This window comes from Mytilus galloprovincialis, chromosome 10 (genome assembly GCF_965363235.1).
Source record: "Mytilus galloprovincialis chromosome 10, xbMytGall1.hap1.1, whole genome shotgun sequence".
In the NCBI taxonomy this organism is placed as follows: Eukaryota; Metazoa; Mollusca; class Bivalvia; order Mytilida; family Mytilidae; genus Mytilus; species Mytilus galloprovincialis.
Window position 1 is genome coordinate 21,359,957 of NC_134847.1, and position 20,145 is coordinate 21,380,101.

Below are 20,145 nucleotides of genomic sequence, written 5' to 3' on the forward strand. Positions count from 1 at the left end.
AGTATGTGTGTGTGTTTGTTTAATTCTACATTGGCTAGCAGAGGCGGATAAAGATATTTTTTTACAGGGGGAGGAGTCTCCCCTTTTGTAGGAAAATTTTTTATTGATTAAATAGGGAATCACTGAAGTATGACTGGTGTGGACCCTTTTTGAGCAGTCAGTGGGCCCCCTCTTATGAAAGCCATAAGGTGACCTATAGCTGTTAAATTCTGTGTCATTTTGGTCTCTTGTGGAGAGTTGTCTCTTTGGCAATCATACCAGATCTTTTTATAGAATAGAATAGAATAGATTAGAATAGAATATTTTTATTTCCCAAATTACAGGGCCCATAAAGGGCATAAAATCAGATGCAATTGATTTACATAATTGGTAACAACCACAATAATAGAGGCATATACATATAAATTTGGAATATAAACATTGGTCAAAATCAAGCTAAAAACCACATATATCATGTATATATTGTGAATAAAAGAATAATAAAATTACATTATATATGTATTTATTCTCAAATTATTTACTTGACTTAGTGTCAGTGTTCATACCTGATCTCCTTAATTCAAAACAGTTACAAATATAACAGCCCAGTTTTTCCATGATAAGAGTAACATTTTCTTGGGTCAAGAGCCATAAAAATTTCGAAGATTTATTTAAATTCATAAAATTATAACAATTGTTAGATCAGGACAAGATAAAAACTTGTCAGGTAGATTATTGATAAATATTTTAAAAATATTTGGGCTTAAAATGTCACCTTGTCTAACCCCTATAAATGATTTAAAACATGGAGTCATTTCATTATCAATTTTAACACAGAGGTCACTTTTATTATACATATCTTTAATGATAGAATAAAACTTTCCATTAATATTGTTTGATAAAAGCTTATATCTCATACCCTCATGGATCACTTTATCAAAAGGTCCGAGATCACCATTGTCGTCCCTTGATTTTCGTTGTCCACAAATATAGTCCCTAGTGTTGAGGGTTGGTTACTTGCCATTAATTTTTATACCCCTTCCAAATTTATTTCTCCATGTTCAATGCCTCAAATTGCAAGGAGGGGGATGAAATTACACTGTAAAAAAATTTGGGTCCAGAATTTTAAAGGAAAGTAGTGATTTGGTCCAGCTGAAAAAGGTTGAAAATGAGCACTTCGGAAGCTGTCAAAAGATTTCAAGACGCCCTAAACATAAAATTGTCCATATTTTGAGTTAGAGGCGATGAAGTTTTCTATAAATTTGATATAATTTGTCCCAAAAGTAGTACAACACACTGTAAAAGTTTCTTTGAGAAAGCGCAGGTGGGATTTTTTTTATTTTCATTTATGTTCTAAAAGAAATGCACTACGAATTAATTGTGTTCTCGGACCAAAAGCCTGTTTAAAATCTACAAAACAGGCAAATAGTTAAAGGATTTAGAACTAAACTTTTATATATATGTAAGCCTCAAATCTATGTCCGGCCTCAAATCTATGTCCTTTCCGCAAATCTATGTCCGTTTTAATATTGCGTCATAGAAGTTCCAAATCTATGTCCTTTATTGTTTCAAATCTATGTCCTGTATTGTCTCACATCTATGTCCTTTATTTACTCAAATCTATGTCCTTTTATCGACGTAAAACATAACAAAACGTCATCAAGTAAACAATGGAAAGTTAACAATTACAGGTGTAAGTACGGCCTTCAACACAGAGCATTAACCCACACCGAACAAAGATTGTACAAGTGGTTTATATGACAGAAGCAAGGTTAACATTTTATCTATTAATACACATGGTTTAAAATTGCTTTATGTTTTGTCTTTAAAGCTGAAGGAAAATCTGTTATGAATAGTGGACTGATGGAATATTTTCAAAAACGTCAACTAGAGATTTATCCTATTGAAATGTTTTCTGACAATTATCAGGATATCTTTACTCCTACTATTGTGGAATATTTACAATTCAAAACAAATCCAGCCGTGAACAAAGGGACTGCAGTGTTTACATCTGGTTTCTGGAGAGAAGGAATATGCCAAAACATAAAGAATGATTCTTCTTGGGGAAATATTTTCGTTATTAAAGACATTATTATAAGTTTTACATTTGAACTAAATAGATATCAGCTAAGACCTAACAATTGAAATATGTTCTTTTGTGATTCACAAATATTTCAATTAAAAAAGTTTTATTTTTAGCAATTTAGAATGATTTTTTTATACTAGTATTCAAGGAAAAACATAGATAAAGTGGTATAAATGTCAATGAAACAGCGATATGAACAAATTCAAATACAAAACGAAGTAAGTTGAAGTTGCAAACAAATATTCATTCTTTACTGTCTTTTTTAGTAAAATAAATATGGTTTTGTGGTTTCATTCTTAAAGACGGCATACGATAATAACACACGCATGTAAAGATATTAACCACACACATGAAAAAAATCTTAATAAAACAAAAAGCGTATAAGACCGTACTTTAAACAATATTATGAATACCAGCTAAATAATTTCGCCGGATTTTCTTAAACGTATAATATACTTCAGCTCTTGCACATACATGGAGAACGCATACCAACTTAATATTGAATTATGGGAAATTACTTAATAAAATAAAAAACCCTATAAGGCCGAACTTATTAGACGGGCATAAATTTGCGCATTGCGAAACAAATTGGAAAAAAATTAAAATTTTACACAGATTTGAGACCTTATCTTTTTTATAACGGACACAGATTTACGAATGACGTCGCGATTGAAAATCGGACACAGATTTGAGGCCGAATCATTTTTTACGGACATAGATTAGCGATTGACGTCACGATGGGGCATAGATTTTAAAAACGGACACAGATCTGAGGTTTACATATATAAGCCTGTATGGCAGTTTTTAATGTGTAATTGAAGGTGATTTATGTACAAAATAAACAAAAAAGGACCAAATATTGAGCTCTGTGGAACATCGAAATTTTGAAACTTTTAATCTGAAAACTGAATTTTTATATCAACTTGCTGTGTTTTTTCTTAAAATTATGATTTTATACATAAATTTCAACTTTATTGATATAGGTGTAACACTTGCTTAAAAATAAACCGTTCACAGAGAATTAACTGATTATACACAGAAATAGCAAAATGAGAAGAACACGTTAACATTCTGGCAAAATAAAATATTGCTTTAACTGTACGATAGTTACTCTAAAAAATGTAATAAATAAAAATCTGTTTATAAAAAAATATAAACACTGATAGTTTAAAGCATCAATTTCATTTATTTACTTTATTTCCTTTGTGAATTATTTCAAAGTTGCAAACTCTGTAAACACTTTAATTTAACATAAAACTTATTAATTAATATCATTCTCCATTTTGCTTTATTCTAGTAAGCAATTAAAGCTTATTTAGTAAAAAATAGATTGGTACACAAACATCATCAATATACAATAGCACTGAATTAAACACTCATAACAAATACAAATTTTTTCTTATAAACACCCATTAAAAGTTTTGAATATGGTTGATTTTTTTTAAAAAGTACAACATCTGACAGATAATGTCTCTACTGGAACAGTACTTTAAGTAGGGTACCTATTTTTGAGGTTTTCTTGGGTGTCTTAAGTGCCAATCTGCCTAAGAATCAGGCAGTGGTGAAAACATGACCAAAAAAACCCACCCAATTTGACATTGATTTCAGTTCATAATATGTAGTTATGCACAATAATGACATTCATTTCCATTTTCTGTTCTGGTAATAGAAGATACAATTTGGTAGAAATGCACTAGAAATTAACAAATAAGGGGAGATAACTCTGTAATTTGCTATCATTCTAACTGATTTTTTAACCAATTTATTTGATATTACCAGACACACACAAACGAAAGACTAATACTTTTTAACTCAGGATGATGGTTAGTATTAAATAGCATGATTTAGTTCGGTGGGTTTTTTCTAATCATGTTTTAATTTTTACCTAAATTGCCAAAGACTGGCACTTTAAAAATATCAAGTATCAAGCAAAATATGGATCAATTAATTTTGCAAATAACAAAGAGGAAAAAATGTAATTACAAGCACATTCAGATCTTTACAACAGCAGAAATTATTAGCCAAAAATAAAATACACCCCATAACTGAATGAACTATCTATCAGTCTCAGGGGCGGATTTAGGCGGGGGTGTGGCGGGCGTGCGCCCCCCCCCCTAAAATTTGCAAAGCATGGGTTGTCTTATAACTTATTTAAGTATCAGAAGAGACCATTCCATCTTTTTTAATATTGAAAGTATATAAAACAGTCAGTTTAACAGAGTCAACGTTATTATCATTTAACTGACCTACGATTTATTTAGTTCTGTAATATATATATACCTAAAAGGAAGGTGTCAAACACGGAGCTGTGTTTGATGACAAATGAAATAGGGTTTTAGCAGATAAAGTACAAACAATTGTTACATTGTATTTGCGGTTTTTATAATCAATTTCTTTGATAATCGAATTTCCAAAGCATCCCTAACGGACTTACTCACTTTCACAATTTCACCATGGCACGGGCCAAGAAAACAGTCAAGGTGAGATTCTTTCTTAATGTAGAAATACTGTTTCGAGCGAAAGGTTAGTTTATAATTTGTATCTCTGTGTCTTTATATATTTCTTACTTGTAACCTGAAAATTTTTCCGAATTATGTACCGCATTATTACATGCATGGGATCCTCAGAAAAAAAAACATAACTACGTAAATGCATCTCATTCTGATTTTATGTGGTTTGTGCCGAACACAGTATATATATAGTCTGCCACGACCTCCGAAAATCAAAAAAGTAAAAACAGATATATTATGAGAGAACAATTCAAATTCACGGAAAAAAGTAGAAATTTTCGTTTGCCAAATCTAAAACAAGTATTGATCAGGTGAGCTGTTTTGATCTGTCTCGTCTCACCTTGCTTCCGTCGGTCCGCCCGTCTATCTGTCAACTCTTCACATTTCCATCGTCTGAACCAAGTTTGTCGGGGCTGGTGTTCATGGTGTTATGGAGTGGTAAAATAATTCTAATGTGAACCGATTTCATTTCACATTATTGAAAGCATGTACAATCGGCTTTGACACATTGACCGGCGATGTGCAAACAAGGGTAATTTCTTTTTGTGATGTTTCTGTATTTCTGTTTGTCACAACTACCAGCACCATGTCTTTCAAGGATTAGTTGAGATATTTATTACCTGATATTGCTTTATAGATCATCTTACAAAAAGTGCTGGTGTCTTGATTGTAGATTGGTTTGCATAAGAACACAGAATCAAAATAAAATGTTCGCATGGTCTTCAGATTCTGTTTTTAGGGCTGCAGCTTTATAACTGTAGCTTTATAAACTCATAGTATGCAATATGAATTATATATTTTTTTATAGTGCGTAAGTAAGGGGTGTTAGAAGATTGTTGTAAATTTTTCTAATTTGTAGGAGACCTTGCCATCATAACTTGAAGTTCTACGCGGAAAAGGAACATATATATATATATACATATATATTGTTTTACATCTGTCCGTCCATCCGGTAGTCAGTCACTAGTGATTGTATATTGTTGACAGGGTGGATTTAGGCGATTTCTGCTAGAAACTTTAATTTCTCGCTAAATTTACCTCAGAATAGTTCGAAATACCTACATTGCACCCCATTAGAAGAATATTTCAATAATTTTACCTCCAAATTTTTTCGCCTCAATCCACTCGGCGAATATATAATTTGCGCCCCCCCTAATCTGAAATCCTGGATCCGCCCCTGAGTCTCTGCTTAGCATGTACATATTAATGAAGGTCAATGCCAGAAAATTATTTCATTTTTGTATCAGACTAAAAAAACTGGGATAAGACGAGGAACAAATAGGACAAAAACCTATATTTTTTTTATTTTCTTCCCCCCCCAAAAAAAAACAACTTACTGACTCTGGTACAACTTTAAAAACCTGTAAGGTCAACATACCTTATAGGAATCTTCTGAAGAGGAGATAAGTCAGCATATGGGAGATAAATCCTATAAATAACAGTATAAGTAAACAGGTAATTGACAATATGAAAATGGAAAAAAAATTAACCTATACAGATGTGTTAGCTTGGGACTAATTATTATCAGGTTGTAGATATAATAAGCAACCTAACCTCCCTTGTATTATTCATACAAAATTAATTCAAATTTTAAAAATTACACCTGGTCTAACTGAAAAAGATTTTTACAGTGTAGTGTACTACTATTTAGAGGAAAAACTTGTCTGTTAATGGGGCTCACTGGTGTAAACCAAATTTTTTTTTCAATATAGATTTCACTTTTTTTTCCTATAACTAAACTTTATCCTATACTTAAAAGAAAAATAAAGATATGGGATCACTGAGTTCACAATCTGCTTTCCAAAGAAACATACGTTTTTGTTAAAGGGAGATATATTAAAAATCTAATATATTATTTTTTTTGTTCAATCACTAATGAAATGCAAATAGTGAAATGATTATTAATTTTGCTTTTATCAGCCAATAATTGGTTCAATTTTGTCAAAACAAGATAAAAAACATTATCCAACCTCATTGAATCTGTATTCATGTGAACTTCAATTTATCCCCTTAGCTTGAGAAGGATAACATGTGAATTGTATGCGTCAAGTTATTTAAAGGAAAACAATGTCAACATTGAAAGTGAGTTACAAAGGTAAATCATTTGATTGGCTGATTCCATCCACAAAAAAATCATTCTTAAACCAGAAAAAAACAATGATAAACATTAATTTTTCATCTAAAATATGAAATTAAATAGACCTAGAAAAATCTAACAGCATGAGTTAGCTTAGTCTATTTATATCTATAGTTATGTTTACATCCCTTATATGGTCATCAAATGAGGTTAGAGGTCAACTTGATAGTTAATTAGATGGCATATAGACTAAAATACACACGAAACAAAGCTACTTATTTTCATACCAGTGTCCTGTTAATTGTTTATTTTTGACTTGTAATAGTTTGGATAAATGTTTTACATTGTTATAAATTAAATATGAGAACTTGGTTAAAATCGGTGAACATAAATTTGACAGCTAGTGCCCCTTTAAGGTACTTTTTTCCTGTTGAACTAATAGGAGAAAAAATGTAATATCAAAATAAAAAAAACCTAAATTACATAAATTGGTTAAGTTTTACAATAGTTTAGTTTGAGTACAGTTTATTTGAAAAAAATATAGTTCACAGATGAGTTAAAAAAAGTTATTTGAATTTTAATGCATAAATTTTTTTTTTCAACAAAGGGGAGATAATTTGTAGCTTTTTCAATGATATAGATATTTCAAAAAGAAGATATAAAGAATATATATATTTGCTATTTATAAAAAAATGTTTCTCTTCATATGTTGGTTCGAGTACACAGTTAACATCCCTTGATTTTGGTTGTCCACGAATATACAATCTAATTAAAAACCGAAGTCTCATCGCTCCCGTTTTCAGATATGTCGCATGGGAGATCTAATGAAACCCGCTTTGAGGTCACATGTGATTGGAATTATGAATTTATAATGATATGCAAATGAGTTGACGACCTATTAATAAGCCAATCAAAAAACTTTATGAATTATTTTGACTGACGATTTCGTCGTTTTTAAAAAGAGTTACATCCCTTTACCTTACGATAAACTTTCAAGATGGTAGAAGACTCAATTTCATTGGTCGAAAAAGACACACCTACGAGGTCACTCACATGTGACCTCAAAGCGGGTTTCGTTAGATCTCCAACGCGACATATCAGAAAACGGGAGCGATGAGAGAGCGTTTTTTAATTAGATTTTATATTCGTGGACAACGAAAATCATGGGACGCTAACTGTGTACTCGAACCAACATATGAAGAGAAACATTTTTTTATAAATAGCAAATGTTAAAACCCATAATTTAAAGTAAATTCATATATTCTTTATATCTTCTTGAGGAATCCATGTTAGTTCATCACATCCTTCCCATTTAACCAAAGATTCTGTTTTCTGTTTTCTCTTACGGGTTTTCATAATTCTCTCTATCTTGTAAAGTTCATCTAAGAATAAAAGAAATCATAAAATTATTATCAATTAAAGATAAACATAAATAGCATGGCAACAAAGGTTTTAAAAAATGTAATATAACTAAAACTTCTTCAAAACAGACAAAATATGCTATCAATAAAAAAAAGACCTAATAAAACAAGAAAGCAAAAATTCTGTGTATGTTAATATCTGTTCTAAGGACCGGTATTTTTTAAACTTATAGATACCTTGTGAAGGATCCACCAATTCTTGTGTTGCGTCGTCTAACAAAAGTGGACTTAACATTTCTACATCTTCTGCTGATAAGTCTATACCTATATGAAAATGCAATTTTTAATATTTGATTTTCTCATTTGTATAGTATGTACATATTACTTTTTGTAATTGCTCATTGTTATAGATTAAATAATGACCTATATATAGTAAAATGTTTACATCAAAAACATTTATTCTGAAATACATAGTTGTTTCTTTGGCACTTGTTCCCTAGATCATTTTTCTCACAAACTTTTTAATTAATTGCTTCAGATTTTTAGACATAACTAAAACCTGCATTTGACCACTATGTTCCATTTTGAGTAACAGCTGTCATGTTGTTTGTTTACGGGTAAAAATTCCCAGATACAGTTTATAAGGTAAATGAGCTAAACAGGGAAAGTTTGAAGGTATTTTGAACATAGTTTTTGAGAAGAAGACTCCTGAAATAATTTGAGACAAATGATAATGGACATAAACTTATGGCATAAGTTCACCAGGTTACTTGAACCTTGTCAGCCAAAAATAACTATATAAACATATTTTAAAAACAATACCTTCTTGAATTTCCACTGGTTTTTTATTTCTTTTGCATTCAACTGAAAATATATATCATTCATTAGACTAGAAAATGTGTTTTTATACTGAATTGTTTGTTAAACACTTTTGAAATTTATCATTGATGCTGTAATAATTATACATGTTATATATGCTAAATGTATAAGCTGTATTGAATAAAAGACTATAATTATTATTACACAATTCAAAGTAGGTTTTTAATTTTGTGTAAAACTTATAATTCATTGTAGACTTTTAATCAGACAACACACATTACTTATAATCAGTCAGAAGTATAGTTTATGTGAATTTAGTTTATTTTTTTATTTTTCTGCAAACTTTCCAATCTGTCAAGGACAACACTTCTTAATTGTTTAACATGTTTAAAGAGAGAGTAATCAATATTAAACCCTACCTATATTGCCTTTCTTATTTCCTTGTTTTCTTTTGTTAACATCTGAAAAAAAAAATGAAATATGTGATGTAGGGTTCCAAACAAGCATTTGATTATAATTGATATAATGTTTTTAATGGTGAAAATATATATACATTTAAAACCTGTGTTATACACTTAAATTTTAATGGTTATTCCTACGTACTGCCTTGCAATCAAAGAAAATTAACTGACTTATTTCATGTTATGTGATAACGTGTTATCCAATAGAATTGTTAGTAATATATATAAGGTATAGTTAATTAAATTATATTTATTGTTAAAATTGTATGGGAGGCATCTTTGAATTGAAAAGCAATTACCAAAAATATAGTGTTGCTTACCAGTGCTACTGCTACATCCTGGTCTTTCAAATCTATTAATGTCGCTTACTGTAAAAAATATATGAAACATAACACTATATTTTTTTTTTAAATCATTCTTTTTTATTTAAAAGTTAACAATTTTAATTATCTCACCTCTAATAATTAGGACTTAGATAATATTGATTTTTTGTATATTTTGGGATAGCGAACAGCTACTGAGCTGACTCTGTTTTATCAATGCATGTATATAATATGACATTTGTAAGAAATTGAAATTTGGTAAACATGAAACAAATATTTGTTTGGATCCAACAAATACATTTAACCTTGGTGCATATAGATACTATATTAACCTATCTCAAGTCAGGAGTCATTAATTTCAGTGGTAGAAACTGTAAACCTAATAAATAAAAATCTAAGTATCAAAACAAAAAACAAATCTTATTCTAAATCATATTAATTTTAATTCATGTTTTATTATATTATGTTTATATACTAAACCAAGAGTTCCAAATGGTGAAGTTGAAATCATCCCTAAATTTTACAGACGCCACAAGTTGATTGACTGCATGGAATAACCGTTTCACAAATGATATTAGATATTAGATATGTTCCTTATGTCAGAGCTACAATACCAACATTTTTTCATGAATGGAACCTTATAACTAGTTATCAAAAGTACCAGGATTATAACTTAGTACGCCAGACGCGCGTTTCGTCTACATAAGACTCATCAGTGACGCTCAAATCGAAATATTGATAAAGCCAAACATGTACGAAGTTGAAGAGCATTGAGGATCAATGTATTTTATAACATAAGTAATACAATTTTTGGTGGGGTTCTTGTTGCTTGTCTTTTGTTTTTTAGCCATGTCCTTGTTAGTTTATTTTCAATCTATGAGTTTGACTGTCGCTCTGGTATCTTTCGCCCCTCTTTTTCAAATCTTCTGCAAATTTCACTATTTTTACTAAAAATATCTCAGGCTGTAAATAACTTGTTTGTCTTTTCAGTTTTGTTCTTACATTATTTTTTTTTAATTTCAAATTTCAAATTCAATAATACCTCCATTTTTTCCTCCTTCTTGTTTTCTCTTTTTTGCATCTGAAATCATAAATAATTCCTTAGACAACAGAAAAAGGGAAAGTGTATATCTTCATTTTCCTGTATTGATATTTTTCTGTAAGCTGTACATAATTTATTAATACAAAAATACAAAAAACATTAAAATTTGGAAATGTAAATTCAAATATTTAAAAATATCTTTTTAGATTCCCAAATAATGATTGAGACCAAGTTTGGTGTAATTTAGTTAGGATTTTTTGTAAATGACTTAATAGACTATGACAATGACAACAACAATGACCATTACCAAGTGAGAATAGCTTACTTTGTCAGCATATATTTGTTCCATCTAACAGAAGTTCCAGTGGAAACTTTATTATAAACAATGTCATAATACCTGTACCTGTCGGAATAAATATTCTATACTATTTATTCCGTTAGGAACATCTACTGTAATATTTATTCCTGTGGAAATAATATTCCAGAATAGTTTTTCCATTTGGAACTTATGTTATGAAGGAACTTCTATTCCGTGACAACTTGACCTTTTATGTCAGGTGAGCTAAAAAGGGACACAAGGTAATAAAACAGGATTATATAAAGTAGTATTACCTTCAACTGATATTGCTGTTGTATCTTCTATGTTGTGATCTCCATTTGCTAAAAAGGAATAAAACATATCATTGTTGTTTAAAATAAGTAATGCTTCTATTAAAATATGTACCTAAATTGAAGCCCAATCAGCTTGAAACGTAGTACATATTTTCCTTATTTTATACCTATTCCTGTCAGAACAGTAGATGTCTCCTTAAAATACTGACGAGTCTCATATACTATACCACATAGAACAGTAGATATTCTAAAGAACACTAACAAGTCTCATATACCATACCACATAGAAACAGTAGTAGTCTCCTAATAAAACCTAACACGTCTCATATACCATACCACAAAGAACAGTAGATGTGTCCTATAGACAATAACTAGTCTCATGCATCATACCACATTGAACAGAGGATGTCTCCTATAGACAATTACTAGTCTCATGCATCATACCACATTTATCTATACTAATATAGATACTAAGAGTAGAAAAGGAAATGTTCTACTTGAATGGAACATTTATCCTTCCATACTGGATACTGATATTTTATGCAAAACTGTATAATAACTATTCTAATTTTATTAACAAACTAATATACTAAGACACCATTGTATACACAGTATACTAGTATCATATTCACAATCAATTCTAAATCTATTATACTGAATACATATGAAAATAATAATAAATGTATCATTTGGCTTTCTAGGGGGCTACTCATTAAAACTTACAAAAATACTAATTAAAATAATCAAATCGAAAAACACTACCTACTGAACATAATTTAAATTAATTAAAAATAAATTGCCTAAATTATGCAATTTTAAGAACCTGCAGTAGAGCCCTGACAGGTGAAAAATTTATTTTAGAACCTGACTGGTAGAGCCCAGACAGGTAGAAATTTTAAAAATGAGAATACCTGCGGTAGATCCCAACAGGTACTTTTAGAACCTGAGTGGTAGAGCCCAGACAAGTATGAATTTTGAAAACTGAGAATTCCTGCGGTAGATCCCAACAGGTACTTTTAGAACCTGAGTGGTAGAGCCCAGACAAGTATGAATTTTGAAAACTGAGAATTCCTGCGGTAGATCCCAACAGGTACTTTTAGAACCTGAGTGGTAGAGCCCAGACAAGTATGAATTTTGAAGACTGAGAATTCCTGCGGTAGATCCCAACAGGTACTTTTAGAACCTGAGTGGTAGAGCCCAGACAAGTATGAATTTTGAAAAATGAGAATTCCTGCGGTAGATCCCAACAGGTACTACATTGTATTAGAACCTGACTGGTAGAGCCCAGACGGGTATACATTTGAAAAATGAGAATTCCTGCGGTAGATCCCAACAGGTACCAAAACTAACTTAATTATCACCCATAAATAAAACAAAGCCTTAATAATTTATAAGATGTATGAATGAATTGGGGGAAAATAATTTCCCTGAAATTAAGTAGGCCAAATTGAATGAAAAACATAAAACTAAAACAAACAAAACACATATTGTTATGAGTAGCCCCTTTTAAATATACATATAAAAAATATTTGACATTAAACTATGACTATTTAATTTTTTAAGGTGCAGCTGGGGAAACGGTGGGTGGGCTGAATTAATTTTCCACAAGTACAAATATGACTGCTAACAGTGCAATGCTCACACGACAACTGACCATCCTATCAAAATTATATACAGATGTTTCTCTGATAACATCCATGCTGTCATCCTGCTGTTTCCTATCTATGATCTAATACCTATCCCTTAATCTCTTAATTAAAACAAACTGCCAAGCTGCCAAGCTGACCTTATCATTAATGAAATAAAACCAGGGAAAGTACATACCCTAGGAATTATCAAATATGTATAAACTCTAATTTAATTTTTAAATTACCAGATATGATCCTTCTTATTGTAATGCCAAATTATAGTTTTGACTCCAATTTCAATTAATAAATATTTTCAAAATTAATAATTGCTAGTTATATCTATTATGAAATTAAAGTCATAAGAAACCTCAAATTAAAAAAAATCATGCATATGTTTTTTATAACTAAATGGATAGTTTTCATTATACAACTTATGTACATATACTTTTTTCTGAGGAAAATTCTTTAATGTGTCCACATTTACAAGAAGTTTATTTGTTTTTAATTGCTTGCTTCCAGGAAGCTATTCGCCGACGTATTTTCCGTATGCATAGTGACCTGAGCGTAACCCTCCTCGTAAAAATCCGGCGATCGCAATACGCATGGATCTGTCATTAAAATAAACAATTATCTGATTGTACATGTTAAACACGTGCTCAATACCCATGCTTTTTGTCATTTATTTACTATAAGGTGACAATCGGTAAACTTCGGCTTTAAAACACGGCATTAAATGAGCAGCCATATTTGTTAAATCATAACAGACAGAGAGAAAAAAAATTGACGATTATACGATATATTTGCGTAAAAAATGACAAAATCGTGCACAGAGCTCTAAGTTTATGATATAAACATGCATTGGTTCAAGAATTGGATAAAAATTATTTTTCACCACTCACTGGTTTCATATGACTTTAAAAAAGATACAGTCAATTATGATTTAATTTATTATTTATATCTTTACCTGAGTTTACCTGTAAAATTAATGTGCGGAAAGGTAATCAAAAGCTGTGAGCAAACGTAAAACGTTTTAATCCCCAAATGCGAGCAAACGTAGTGCGCCCATATATTTAATACCTTATCTAACGTTCTACTTAATGGTACAAATACAGATAATCAATCCTAATAAAATGGAAACATTACTTACAATTTACTTCATCTTCTGATAGTTCTGTCTTTCTATGTAAGAAAAACATAATTTAACAAAAGCTAGCATTTAATTTTTATGAGGAGCTAGGATGAAATATTGTGTTAAATATTTATTTTTTTTAAGTTGCAATCTCTGACCTACCTTTTTATTACCCACTTACTTGTCCTCCATTTGTTTTTGTTTTTTAAATAACTCTTGATCTTTGTTCTGCCTTTCTTTTTATAAATTTCATTTTAACCCTACACCCCAAATAGAAATCAAATTGTAGCTCACTTTCTAAAGCTTTATCACTTAAAACAAAAAGTAGTACTAGTAAGCCAATACTTAATCAAAGTACTGAAGTACTGAACATCGGATGACCGCAGGTTCTTGTGGATGGTCAAAAGCACATGTCACAGAAACAGATCACATCTCTATACCTGAAACTGGGGTTAATTTACAAAGATATTTTTTTCTGATACAAGTTCGTGCAAAGGAAATAACCTCAAATGCTGATAACCTCACCCTAAAGTGTTTTTAAAATACAAAACCCATAAAAATTAAGGGTATCAAACTTTAACATTTTACACCATAGATTTATTTGCAGCAATGTTGGTTGAAATGTGGATTCAAATTGGACACATTTTTAATTGTATACACCTTTAAAGGATAAATCTAAGGAATTTTTAATGCAATCCATAGAGTGTAATAGCTAGCAGATTATATATTATGTAAATGGAGAAAGGATGACAAGTGTTGGCAAAACCTCACTTAACACTTTGTGTGCTAAAATAAGAAATCTTAAATGTAGTAATTTAATTTAAGTACCTGATCTTAAAAGTCACTCTTGCCTTTAACATATTGCTCCGTAATATGTCTTTTCCATAAGATGATGGCTCTTTGAAGACCATGCCATCTGGCAACCCTTCCACATCCACCTTGATCGAACCCACATTTATTTCTATGTATGGCACTTGGGTACCTAAATTTGTTGAATTGGCTAAAAGTAAAATATGTGAAATTTTATTAGGTCTTTCCACCTTTCTTGTGGAAAGACCTATTGAATTCGTTCTGATTATTTTTTTTTTCTTCCGCCTAATTTTTTTCTTGCGGTGTAAAAATGTTTCAAAAGATGTCGCTTAGTTTTTTTGTATATGATATTATTAAGTCTATACGCTTTTGAAACTGACCCTGTTTAACCGAACACTTTTCTTTGTAAGAGTTATCTCCCCAAACACTGTTTTTCTTGTTATCAGATCTCCTCCGCAACCGTAAAAGAAAGCGACAAATTTGTTTTTCCAAATTGCTCGTTATATCCTCAGGATGTTACGTTTTATTTTCACCGAAGCTTTACGAAGACTCCATATGAGAGTTATTTCCCCTTTTGTAATGAAATAAATGAAATAAATTTGTTACTGGAAAACCATTAGTGATAGAGGCCTAGGGTCTTTCGATTTGAGGTCATTGGTCCAAAAAAATTAAAATCAGGTCAAGGTCAAAGGTCAAGGTCATGTTCAAAAATATGATTTTGGCTTGTTATCTCTTCTTTTCAGAAATCCTATAAGATATCGACAAAATATTTTCACAAAATGTGTGTTACGACATGGCGTAACACGTAAATTTTAGTTAAAAGGGTACGTAAACATTTGATGCGACTTTTCCCCCTTTTATATCTTATATTAGTTGTATGGTAATATAACTCATTATCATTATAAAGTAAAGGCTTAGGGTCTTTTGATTTAAGATCCTTGGTCCAAAAAAATGAAAATTAGGTCAAGGTCAAAGGTCAAGGTCAAATTCTAAATTTTGATTTTGGCTTATTTTCACTCTTTTTCATTAACCTTATAAGATTTCAACAAATTATTTTTACTAAATTGTTAGTTGCGACATGTCGTAACTTATAAATTTTGATTGGAAGGGTGCGAAGAGAATAAATGGGATTTTTGCCCCTGTTATATTTAGAATTATGCGTAAAGTGATATTACTCATGAACCATACATAATACAGACCTAGGGTGTTTTAATTTGGGATCCTTGGTTTATGACCTTGAAATTGAGGTCAAAGTCATAGGTTAATTGGACGTTCTAGATTTTGACCTTTGCTTGAAATTCATATTTATATATCATTTAGCCATAGGAACTGACATTTTCAACTGAATTTTAATATTTTCATATCAAAATAGATCCTTATTGGTGGAAAGACCTTCAATTGTTCTTTGAACAATTGGTTTTTAATTCTATATGTATTTTTTTTTGTCCACCCTGATATACAAGAAAATATGTATTTGAATAACCACGTTAAATTTGTACAACGTTTTAAAAGGAACTGATTACATGATATATATTTTTTTTCAAACACTTATTGACTATTTAACTTTGCAAATTCTTATCATTAACAGCAAGTAGAGGATTTTGTACACTTCTAAACGTTAAGATTAACTATTGATACACATCTGAATTTCACCATCTTGAAAAAGGCATAGGAGTACACAATTTGTCTATCTAGTTCTTTGAATAAATCTGCAACATTTCAGACATATGTGACATTTATGATCATTTATGTGTAATTTAAGACTTTTCATCCCTTTGCACAAAAATAATTCTTTAATGAATTATGTTTTCTGTTTCTACAAAAACTTAATGTATACATGTGTTTGTTCAACAGAGTCATTTATATTAAGGGGAGATCACTTTTATAATATAAATAAACCTTAAAAATTTGAAAAAAACTTAATTATCACCTACCCCAAGCTGCATTAAAATGTTTTCTAACAAGCTGTTTTAGCTCCTTTCTTTCTCCTTCTTTGCATGACTTGTCAATGTTAGATGCATTTTTGTCTTTCTTTCCTAAAATAAATGTACCATAAAAAATTAATACAATTTGTTGATTTATCTAATGCTGTTAACTAATATAAGACTGTTTTTTATGTAATTTATACAGCAATGTAAAAAGACATTTGGATAAATGTCTGATTTCAGACTGGCTACTTCTAATTGTCAACAAGGTTAATACAATATACCTAGATTGATAAGGTGACAGGGACATATAATTCATATATCTTGAAGGTCAAAAGATTCCTTATGAATTAAGAAATAAAATGATAAATGAATTCAATTTTACCTGAAAAGAACACATTAAACTTCTGTTCAATGTCACAGTCAAAAAACTGGACTGCATCTTTAGTGCCAAAAATATCTGGTGCACTGTCCTTCTCTCTGTTGCAGCCTATTCCACAGACAGAATATCCTATAGAATCTAAGGTTTCACACTGTAATAATAGTTTAGTAATAGTTCAGTAAAGTTAGTTTTTTATACATAAAAAACACATGTAGTTAACAACATGTGTAGGTTATGCAAATTAGGTCATAATGATAATATAGAAGATGAAAAACATTTTTTCTTGCACTGTATAAAATATAAATCACAAAGAAATGTTCTTATATCAAAATTTCCAATTTTAAAAATTATGACAAACAATCCAAAACTGACGATGAAAAATACTTAGATGACTATCATCTTTTATTAATAAATCATTTGAATTAAGGAAAAAATGTCCTGACAAATGAGTAATATGAACAATTTGAAGAGATCTATAACATACAATATACGGTACTTATGTCAGTAGCCTATTCTAAATTAACCTATGTATATAATATATATATAACTTTCAAAATGAGCCTATTGATATGTAGTATTGTTTAATTGCTGCATCATTACTATCTGTATACTAGGATTTTCCCTATACAAATCCTTGCTGTATACTAGTTGTATGGGCAGTTGTCAATTATTGTAATTGATTTTGTGCCAATGAAATATTTGTATTTGTATTTGTGTATACTTTTGAGCAAGTGATCATAAAAGAAGAGTATACTGTAATAAAAAACCAATTTTAATATCCATTGTTCATTATCAAAATAAATACCAGTATTTGTTACAAAAATTTTTGATTTTGAATAATCTAGCATATTGTTATAATCTGGTTAAATAAACACTTACAGCCTGATTAATTATTTTCAACTGTGACAGGATCCCTAGGCTTCCCTTTATAGGGATCCTGCCTGATCTTTTTAGCCTCTTCCCTAAAGACAACCCTGTCAATCTCCTCCACTTTTTCCCACTCACTGGACAAATATCTCATATATGTAGGTCCATCCATTGTGCCTAAAAAACTAACAAAAGGTTCCAGAAGATGCCTTAGACACATTAAATTATGTACAAACAATTTATGTTTTTAAAAATTTTAACATCTGTCTGTCATTTTCATTTTCTTTAAATATGCATAGCATGTTTATAAGTATAAAATGTTTGTCTTGCATGGAATTATTGCACTTTGCTTATGTTTTAAAGTCAGTTATTATTAAATTAAAACTCTCTAAATATTTTTCAATAAGCTTATATGTCTCAGTTATATAAAATTCTCTGTTTTTAAAAAAACCATTATAATTGTGAATGTCTAAAATAATCAGCTACAAACAGTATGGCAATGTTCACTCCAAATAATTTCTTTACACTCCATAATAAACACCTTAATAAAATGTTTATTTCAAAATCTTTTATAAGGTATTCTACATCATAATTGAGGCTTCTGTTGCAGTAATATAAAATATATGAAGTAATAGCAACAATTATAATTGTTGTATAATCAATAAAAAAATTTAAAAACATATGTATAACTGCATAATAATTCACAATATTTATATAAAAACAGAGAGACTATAAAACAAACCCCTTTTGATCGTCTTTGCAAACAAGGCATAGGCATTAGTACCCCCAGCAATGACAACCTTCTTCTGGGTAGGTTTAGCTTCTCCATTAAGCCTCCTTTCTCTTGCATTTCTGTTGCCAATCCACTCCTAAAATATTTTAAAGGTACCTCAGATATCTTATTTAAAATATAAAATAAATCTTCGTCATATTATATAAAATATCTTATATGTACATGTAGTTTAGTTTTTAAATATCTTATAATATATACAATATCTCAAATAGTTTAGTCTTTAAAATATCTTATTTATCATATTTATAAGACATCTTTTTAACTATATAACACATCTTTTATTAAACTATATTAGACATCTTTTAAACTATGTTAGATATATTTTAAACTATATTGGACATCTTTTAAACTATGTTAGATATCTTTTAAACTATATTATATATCTTAATAACTATATGATATTTTATTATTTATTTGTATATTTTAACTTATTTGAATAGCATAGCCACATGTAAATGATGTTAAATTATATTTTCGAAGGTAATTAGAAAATGGTGGATAGCAAAATGCATATTGTACAGTAAAAAGCACATTACACGGTTATTTTTAGAATATCTAAAAACCAAACTGTTATACTTTGAGACGTCATGTAATTTATTTCATGACATTGTTAAAAGTTTTATAAAAGATATCTAGATATATGTATTAGGTCAATACAGGATATATCGACCCAAAGAAGTATATGGACCTCGGACCTCGTCCTCAGTCAACATACTTCTTTCAGGTCAATATATCCTTGTATCAACACCATACAAAGGCTATAATTGTATAACATAAGCTTTATGTGATACCTTATAAACTGTATGAGATATCTAATAAAGTTTGTTAACATTCTTGCAGTTAAAATAAATAGTGAAACAGCTTGCTATAAAATTTGCTATTTTACTTTTACCTTCTTGAAATGTACTTCTTTTCAAACATAGAGATATTAAAGCTACATTGAACAGAATATAGTGAATAAATAATATATTAAAAATCAAATGATTTGAAGATTTCTTTTTGGTTGGTGCAAGTTTCAGTTTCTCAAGGTCAGTTTTAACTACTGTTCATAATATCAACCCAAAAAGTAGGGATAAAAGTAATTAATCCGAAAAATTTAAGTTTATTGTGGCACCCTAGCCATAGGAACTGATGAAGATATTATAAGGTTTCTTGTTGTTACCTTGACCCTTTCTGTTTCTATTTCTAGCACATTTGCTACATTCTCAATGCTCTCTTTGCATTGTTTTCCTGCTTGCTTCATTCCCGCATTCCACGCTTCCTCTAGTTTTTCATTCATTTTACTAGTAAAATCTTCTCTTACTCTCTTCTATAATAGATGAATTTACTTAGCTAATTTTT

General features: G+C 29.9%; 1 protein-coding gene across 1 annotated transcript; it reads right to left on the minus strand.

Moving 5' to 3' along the window:
- Window positions 1-1,377: 1,377 nt before the first annotated feature.
- On the minus strand, window positions 1,378-19,035 carry LOC143047155 (uncharacterized). Its single transcript, XM_076220111.1, has 13 exons — window positions 18,754-19,035; window positions 18,024-18,196; window positions 17,148-17,295; window positions 16,772-16,873; window positions 14,856-15,027; window positions 14,046-14,077; window positions 11,271-11,318; window positions 10,659-10,697; window positions 9,614-9,661; window positions 9,252-9,293; window positions 8,836-8,877; window positions 8,251-8,337; window positions 1,378-8,034 (listed from the first exon to the last, which is right to left on the minus strand). Exons 5-13 carry the CDS (start codon window positions 14,936-14,938, stop codon window positions 7,907-7,909), a joined length of 549 nt encoding a protein of 182 aa, XP_076076226.1. The 5' UTR covers window positions 14,939-15,027; window positions 16,772-16,873; window positions 17,148-17,295; window positions 18,024-18,196; window positions 18,754-19,035; the 3' UTR covers window positions 1,378-7,906.
- Window positions 19,036-20,145: the final 1,110 nt, after the last annotated feature.

Excerpts from the sequence above, each read along its gene's own strand:
- LOC143047155 (XM_076220111.1), bottom strand. The coding sequence starts at position 14,938 with ATGGTCTTCAAAGAGCCATCATCTTATGGAAAAGACATATTACGGAGC. Across the intron at positions 9,662-10,658 it reads AGAAGGAGGAAAAAATGGAG|TAAGCGACATTAATAGATTT; the intron begins GTATTATTGAAT and ends TATTTTTTACAG. Across the intron at positions 8,338-8,835 it reads ACCAGTGGAAATTCAAGAAG|GTATAGACTTATCAGCAGAA; the intron begins GTATTGTTTTTA and ends ATTTTCATATAG.